Source organism: Lynx canadensis, chromosome B1 (assembly GCF_007474595.2).
Source record: "Lynx canadensis isolate LIC74 chromosome B1, mLynCan4.pri.v2, whole genome shotgun sequence".
Classification (NCBI taxonomy): Eukaryota; Metazoa; Chordata; class Mammalia; order Carnivora; family Felidae; genus Lynx; species Lynx canadensis.
This window is the reverse complement of record NC_044306.2, coordinates 102352410-102361317: the sequence shown is the minus strand read 5'-3', so window position 1 is coordinate 102361317 and position 8908 is coordinate 102352410. Positions and strand designations below refer to the sequence as shown.

At 34.1% G+C, this 8908-nt stretch overlaps 1 protein-coding gene across 2 annotated transcripts in view; it reads left to right on the top strand.

Moving 5' to 3' along the window:
* The first annotated feature begins 367 nt into the window (after positions 1-367).
* Positions 368-8908, top strand: part of ADAD1 (adenosine deaminase domain containing 1) — a 49385-nt gene continuing 40844 nt past the window's right edge. For both annotated transcript variants that reach the window (XM_030311905.1, XM_030311904.1), the window contains exons 1-3: positions 368-539; positions 1263-1451; positions 4484-4651. In XM_030311905.1, coding sequence (XP_030167765.1) covers positions 368-539; positions 1263-1451; positions 4484-4651 — 529 coding nt within the window. The remainder of the gene's footprint in view (positions 540-1262; positions 1452-4483; positions 4652-8908) is intronic.

Sequence of the window (8908 nt, the reverse complement as noted above, 5' to 3'; positions counted from 1 at the left end):
AGGGCAGGAAGGACAATTTTGGTGGGTGTGAGTTGGGCTGGAATCGGCCTTTGAGAGTCTTATGTTTTTCTGTTTTCTTTTCTGTTTTTCTCTGACCCCCGGGTAGATGTAAGGGCTTTTCTGGCCAACTGTTTTGACTCTTCGTTACCCTTTTGTAGCAGCACTTAGGGAAGGGCTGTAGGGGGGACGAATCCCGTGCCTGTTAAAACTCTAGTTACAAAGCAGTCATGACATAAGTTAACGAGATTTAGTTCTATGTCGTGTGTGTTCAAGCCATTTATGGGAATATAATTTTTAATTTCAGATTATTTTTATCTAGTACTTTTTTTGTTTTCTGCCAATTTTCGTATGATTTATAGGCGAGAAAATGTCTGGCAACAATGCCTGGTTTCAGAGTTCCCGGGTCCCTAGCTTTGCTCAGATGCTGAAAAAGAACTTGCCAGTTCAGCCATCAGCCCAGACGGTAGCTACACCCACAGGATATTCTTCAGAAAGTTACAGCCTGTCGAATATGGCATCCAAGGTTACGCAAGTGACGGGTATGACTTCTTTTTCATTTGCAATAATGTCTGAGTTAAGAATCTGGGATGGCCAGTAAGTATTGTTGAGCCTGCAGTTTAAATGTTCCCTGACTATATATCCATTTACCAGCGGCTGTGTCCCATCTGGAACTCAGATTTGACTCTGAACACTGAAGGAGGCCTGTAGAAATCTTTCCCCTTGCTATGCAATTAATTATTTTACTATTTAACCACTTAAAGGGTGTCTTGCTTTTTTGAGGTGCAGTTGTGTTAGCCCCCTCAGGGAAGAGACTGAACTTACACTGGTTTCTATTCCATATATCACTGAGATTAAGTATAAAGCAGGGACAAACACCTAAAGTCAATTGAATTCGAAGTGAAAAGTAATATAAAACAGTGAATGGGAAACAAACTTGTCTTAGTCCCAGGACTATGTACTCAGTCTAGGTCTTAGTGACATCATGTGTAAAAAAATGACTTTTGAGAGCCTCTGAAAACCTTGACCTCACTTAATGTTATGACAATGATAGTACTTCTTTGCGAATAGTTTGAGTACTCCAAAAGGTATTTGCTTCAACAGGTTGCACTTGTCATGTGTGCCAAAATTTTTTAGTAGAAACTTACCTGTAATGAAAAACAATTAGATATATCAGGGACAATCTTCCATTTTAGGGGAGGATTTAGTGCTTTTACTTTTTTTATTATTTTACAGAACTGACCACTGTAAACATTTATTTTTAGGTAATTTTCCAGAACCATTGCTTTCCAAAGGTCTTTCATCTACTTCAAATCCTGTCCTTCCTCCAAAAAAAATACCCAAGGAATTTATAATGAAATACAAACGTGGAGAGATAAATCCTGTGTCAGCTTTGCACCAATTTGCACAAATGCAACGAGTTCACCTTGACCTTAAGGAAACAGTAACAACAGGCAAGTGGAAAGTTGTATCTGGTTATTGCAGTACTGGAAAATACTTTCCTATGAAAAGCATAGCAAATGGGTGCCTAGATGGCTCAGTGGATTAAGTGTCCAACTTCAGCTCAGGTCATGATCTCATAGTTCATGGGTTTGAGCCCCATGTTGGGCTCTGTGCTGACAGCTCAGAGCCTAGAGCCTGCTTCAGATTCTATATTCCCTCTTTCTCCACACCTCCCCTGTTCGTGCTCTGTCTCTCAAAAATGTTGTTAAAACATTTTTTTTTTAAAGCAGAGAGTACAAGTGGTACTAAATTTGGTTATTTTCTATATTCATGTAATGTTGGGGTTAGGTAACTAGTATGTTTTGACAGATATACTTCAGAAATTTTTATATTCATACTTTTCTGCAAATAACATACATGTACAAAATTTTTCTAATCACTGAATTTTAATTTTTTGTGTGTGGCTAGTTGAACTGAAATCCCGTTAGTGAAATTCAAGTGAAATGAACTGAAATTCAAATGAAATTCTGAATTTCACTTCTAAAAGTGAAACTAGGACTTGGATAGTATATCGAAAATAGTATATGATGGATACCCTTTCTGCAGATGTGTGTGACTATTTTCTCCGTTCTCGCTTAAACCACCTCCCAACCAGAAGGGTCTTTTACCACATTGTGCCTGTGGAAGGCTGCAGGAGTAAAGATCAAATAAAATGCAAACAGCAGCCTCTGATCTCTTTACCTTATGACCAATGATTAGATAGAACTTTCGGAAAGTAGAGGGATAAGAAAATAAATGCTCTTGGGGTGCCTGGGTGGCTCAGTTGGTTGAGTGTCTGACTTCGGCTCAGGTCATGGTCTCGCAGTTCATGAGTTCAAGCCCCATGTCCGGCTCTGTGCTGGCAGGTCAGAGCCTGGAGCCTGCTTCAGATTCTGTGTCTCCCTCTCTCTCTGCCCCTTCCCCACTCATGCTCTGTCTCTCTCTGTCTCTCAAAAATGAATAAATGTAAAAAAAATTTTTTTAAGAAAATAAATGCTCTTAACAGGTATTGACAGGCTAAAAGTATGAGTCAAAGAAACACAATCCTTAAATATATATATATATATGTGTACACATATGTGTGGGTATTTGTATATAAAAACACATTATTAAGTAGCTTGGTTTTTAAATTTTCTCTTACTGATACTAACTTTTGCCAACATGGGTCTCAAGGTATCTTTGCAAAAGGATTTAAAGTTTTTGAGATTTTAGCAAAGATTGTCATAGTGAAGTCAAGTTTCCAGTCTGTTGTTTTGAATCAAATAACTGGTAAACATGTGACAAAAATAGAGTCTTAATATCGTGGGTGGGAGTTTTCCAAGGTCTAGTCACTGTAGGTGGGATTACTTCATGATTGGTACTGTGGACTTTATTTTTGTGTCACTAGTTGTATTTCCCTCCATTCTTCTCAGAATGCTCTTGGTAAATGTAAGCTGTTGGTCATAGTAAGAAAAAAAATGTGAGGGCAAATCTTCATTGAACTTAGTAAAAGCTGCTCACAACTACAACCCATTGATAAGTAATGATATTTACTTTATGTGTATACTACTAGTTGAATAATCTGAATGAGTAGGTTTAGTAATGACACCAGAGTATATTTTAACAACTCTACAGGTGATTTAGATACATACTAAAGTTTGAGAACCTGAAGCATGATGGGATGAAGCTTAAAGGCTCAGTACTCTGACACAGAGGTCTTATTCACAAATTTGATGGGTCATATCTCACACATAATAATCTCACCCTTGTTAAATAAATATACAAAATATTACAAGGTTTAGTAAGTTGGGACGGGAACCTAGGTGATCATAATGAAGGAATTTGGGAAACTGAAGTCATAGATGGTGGGAGGAAAGCAATTTACTCAAATGCAGTCAGGAGTTACTTGTAAAACTTTGATATATATGGAAACCCAGAAGTTAGTGTAATATGTAAGGAAGTAATAATAACAGTGATGATGAGGCTTATGTGGAGTGACGCTGTACCTAGCCATCCATAACGAGTAGAGACTTGCATTAACTAGAGAACTTCTAAAGTCTGAATACCAACAAGTAAAACTTGAACTGGAAAAATCTTTGGCCTATAAATTTAGATGATTCCACTTCAGTTTTCATTAGGCAAATATGAAAACTAGGTAAAAGTAATTGTGTAAAACTAATCCTTCTAGGAATTTTGGATGACTGGACATTCAGTATAAAACTGTTGTTTGTTTTGGTTTTCCTCGTGAATTCTCTCCCCTCCACTTGCCTTTAAAGTTATGGTGGTTTGAATTGCTTACCATGACACCTTGATTGGTTCACAGGATTTCTTCAAAGGGATATTTTTGTTCTGGGGCTTACAAGAGTATCAGAGTACTCAGAAGGTGGGAGAAGAGAGATGTTGCCAGAGGCTCCACATTTTACCTCTTGTTGGTCATTCAGTAGATATTTGGGTGCTTGCTATTGCCAGGTATTTCTTTATACAAGACCCTGTCCCTCCATGTATGATCTATACTCTAAAGCTGGCCCTACTGTTCATGCTGAATTTGGAGCTAACCTGGCTGCCTGATGAATTCCTCAGAACTGGTTCAGGGGTTCATCCAGCTTTGCTTTTAACCTGCATTGGCTGTGGGGCACCTGGGCATCTCAGTTGGTTAAGCGTCCGACTTCAGCTCAGGCCACAATCTCACTGTCCATGGGTTTGAGCCCCACATCAGGCTCTGTGCTGACAGCTCAGAGCCTGGAGCCTGCTTCGGATTCTGTGTCTCCCTCTCTCTCTGCCTGTCCCTCTGCTTTGCATGCTCTCTCCTTTGCACACTCTCTCTCTCTATCTCTCAAAAATAAAGAACATAAAAAAAATATTTAACCTGCATTGGCTGTAATAAATAAAATAAAATAAAACACAAAACTAATAGGCCAAGATAGTTTTCCACAGTGTTTGTACTAGGATATTTTTCTTTATAAAATGTCATTTGCAAGAACATATTATGAATTGTTGCAGCATTCATTCTGACTTCTTTTTCAAGGTAACGTTATGGGACCATATTTTGCTTTTTGTGCTGTGGTGGATGGTATTCAATATAAGACTGGACTGGGACAAAATAAAAAGGAGGCTAGATCCAATGCAGCAAAATTAGCTCTTGATGAGCTTCTACAATTGGATGAACCTGAGCCAAGAATGTTAGAAACATCAGGTAAATACTCTTGATTATAAATGTTTGTAAAATTAATCTTTTTCCAGAAGGAATCACCGAAGGATTTGTTAATGAAGAATTATTTGGCAACTACAGGAGAGAAATGGCAGAATTTATTTTCTTCCATTGCTGATTGCTGATATATTTAATATTAGTTAAAATGCTCCTGTATAGGGGATTGAGTACACCCATTGTGATGAGTACTGCGTAACAAACATATAGAATTGTTGAATCACTATATCATACACCTGAAATTAATGTAATGCTGTATATTAATTATACTTGAATGAAAAACAAAATAAAAATAATAGCAAAGGAAAGAATACAAAGATTTTATAAAAGAAAAAAATACTCTTGTAAATTTCAGCACCAAATTATATGAACATGTTGGCTGAATTATTTGATAATTTGTCAGATTCTCAAGAGCTTCATATCCAGAAACTTGATTTTCTCTGTAGTTCATTGGATTCTTATTATGCGCTTATTATGCTTTTTAAATGCAATTTTTGTGAAGTTGGCTTATATTAAATTCAGTGATGGTAGAGTTATTGGAGAAAATAATGGCCTAAAGTAACACAGCAAATAGGTTAAGTGTAAATTCCAGAATTAATTGCTGAAGTTGGAATATTGACTCTGAACAGACAAGTTATTTGCCCTCTAAATGCTAGCTTCATCATTTAAAAAGGGAGGACATTAAAAAAATAAATAAATAAAAAATAAAAAAAACATAAAAAGTGGGGACACCAATAGTAACTACCTCCTATGCTGTTATTAGAATTAACTAAGTAATGTATGCAAAGCCCCTACCTAGTGTTTAGTGAATAATTTGTAATAAAATGATGGTAGCTTTTATTACTAATAATCAATTTGAGGAATATGTTACCATGTTATATATGCTAGCATAGTAAGCAAATTTTGTCATAGTGAGCAATTTTTGCTCATTTAACGGTAGATTACATTTTGGTTCATCTGTAAATGATAACTTTAAAAAAAGAAAAATCTGATTTAAACAGTGGTCATAAACTCATTCTTTTTAAATACAAATCATCACTTTATTTTACTACTGGGCTTTTTTTTGGTTTGTTTTTAGTCTATTCATTTTGTCTTTCTTAATACTTAAACTTTTTGTTCTATGTTCAACTCTTCTTTCATGTATCTTTATTTTTGTTGTTTAAAACTAATAATTAAAAATGATTTATTTTGCCACATCTTGTGAGTTTTGATGTGTGGTTTTTTCATTGTTTTCAAATAGTTTGTAATACTTTGGATTTATTAAGTACTTAAGAACGTACTTTGTTAATTTTCACATTATTTTCTCTTCACTATTTTTCAGGTTTATTAATTAAAGGGCTAGTTATGATGATTCTGGTATATGTCTTATACATGCTGGCACTATAAATGTCATTATCCTGATTTTATTGAAATGCTTTCATTTTTACATGTTATTTGACCTATAGACCAGTGATGCAGTGATTTCATGTTGTTACAGTGTATATTTTTTTAATTCAATATAAAATAACTTTTTTATCTTGTATATTTTATGTTATATATGTTTTGGTCTTGAATTTTTTGAAATTCTCAGATTGATACTTTGTTAAATTTTGTATTGGTCCAGTGTCTTTATCCTGTTGTTTTGTTTTTAATGATTTTCTTTTGTGCATAAAATTAGATTTTTTGACCTAGTCAATAAATATTTCAATAAAAAGATTTAACATTTGCACTTATTATGAATGTCTGATGCCATGTTATGCATTTTTTTTCCTTTTGTCCTGTGGATAATGTTTTGACTTTTTTTCTTTTAAATATTTAGAAGGTACTGATTTTAACCTAGAAATTCCTTCCTAATATGAAATCACTTTTGATAATTTTGAGTTCTGATTTTATCATTTGATAATTTTGTCATCTTTACTAGTATTCGTTTTTGTCCATCATTCATTTATCCATTCTCACACTGCTTTATGCCCTGAGTGAACAAATTTTACTCACCTAGAGCTTAGTGTGACAAGTGATTTATTTAGATTTATTTTTTTATAGATATGCCTTTGCCTTTCCAGAGTCTTTAACAAATTAATGTAAAATGTAGAACCTGTGACAAATAATATTCTTAAGACATTCTTTCAGTTTATTTATTGAAATCCTTTATATGTGATTATTTTATCAGCTATCAGCCCATCTAGGTACGTCCCCAGCAATATTTTCCCAGTTTCCTTCCAATAGGAGCATGCAGCAGAATGAATAAATCAATAAATGTTTTCAGGATGTACTATGTTCCAGGGCCTGTGGTAGGTGCTGAGGATCTAGAATTACATAAGACCTGTCCTCTACTCTCAGGGAGCTAAGATGTAAAATGCTTTGTTGAAATTAAGTTAAAATCTATCTACACAATTTCCCAAGCGTCTAACTTAATCATCAGAAAATGTTTATGGTTGGCTTCTAATGATAAATACTTCAAAATGCTTATTTAGGGCTAGCAAATGTTTTGCCTGGTGGGATATGATTTTTAGTTTTTAAATATCTTTTCCCTTTTTTGTGAAAATTAAAACATTTTCCCATCTCCACTGGTACCACTTTTATTTTCAATACCATTGTTTTCTCAAAAAGTGCCAATAGTGCCTTAATTATGACTAAAAGTTTTTAATAATGTATTTTCTGTGGTCACAGAGCCTGGTAAAAATTTAATTAAGTCACCTTTTTCTTTACAATGAGTTACATTTTCTTTAAAATGTCCTAAACACTTAAAAACCATATTTTTAATTTTTTCAAAATTCTGAGCTCAAAAAAATTATTTTCCACATATTGCTTCTTTCATATTTTGTACATGGTGTTTTTTAAGTATAATCATAATTGTTAATTAACTGTATAATGTCGCTCTAAGTTTTTTCAAGGACAGTGTTATTAATAATACTCTGTTAGGTTTTGAAAATCTTAATACTTTTTATACAATGATTTAAGAATCTGGTTCTAAGTTTAGCTTATTTCAATACTGCTTTTTTAAAAAATTGAGGTTTTTAGTGTGGTAAAATAAAATTTTGTACTGCATATATATAAAATATAAATTTTAGTATCGTAATTGTTTTAAGTGTACACTTTTGTGTTAAATATATTCACTTTGTTGTGTATCCAATATCCAGAGCTCTTTTCATCTTGAAAAACTGAAATTCTATACCCATTAAAAAATTACTCATTCCTTCCCCACCCCCACTCCACACCAAGCTCATGGCAATTACCATTCTATTTTCTATGTGAATTTTTCTGAGTACCTCAAATGGAATCATACAGTATTTGTCTTTCATTGCTGGCTTCTTTCACTTATCATTATGTCCTCAAAGTTTTTATTGTAGCATGTATCAAAATTTCCTTCCTTTTTAAGGCTGAATAATATTCTCTTGTATGTATATACCACATTTTGTTTATCCATTCATCAGTTGATACATACTTGGGTTGCCTCAAATTTGGCTATTGTGACTAATGCTGCTATGAACATAGGTGTACGAATATCTCTTTGACATTCTGGTTCCAATTCTTTGGGATTTATACCCAGAAGTGGAACTGCTAGGTCATATGATAATTTTATATTTAAATTTTTAAGAGCTGCTGTACTGTTCTTTATAATGGCTGCACTATTTGACATTCCTGCCTACAGTGTGGAAAGGTTCCAGTTTTTCCACATCCTCACCAATGCTTGTTATGTTCTGGGTTTTTTAAATAGTAGCCATCCTTTTGGGTGTGATGTGGCATCTCATTGTGACTTTGATTTGCATTTTCTTACTGACTGGTGATGGTGAGCATTTTTCATGTGCCACTTGTACATCTTCTTCAGAGATATGTCATACTCCATTCTTTTGCCCATTTTTGAATTGGGTCATTTGTCTTTTTGTTGAGTTTTAGGAGTCCTCTATCCAGTAGTTCCCTTCTTATTCACAGTTTCACTTTCTGTGGCTTCACTTACCTGTGGTCAACTGTGGTCTGGAAGCAGATGATTCTTCTTCTGACATGTCATCAGAAGGTCAATAGTAGTCTAACACTACATCACAATGCCTGTGTCATTCACTTTACTTCATCTCATCACATTTTATCATCTCCCGTTGCAAGAAAGGTGAGTACAGTACAATAAGATATTTTGAGAGAGAGGACTATATTCACATAATTCTTATTACAGTATGTATATTCTATTATTAATTTCTTACTATTATTTTTTCTAGTTTATAAATTAAACTTTATCACAAGGATGTGCGTATTACATACATATTAAAAACA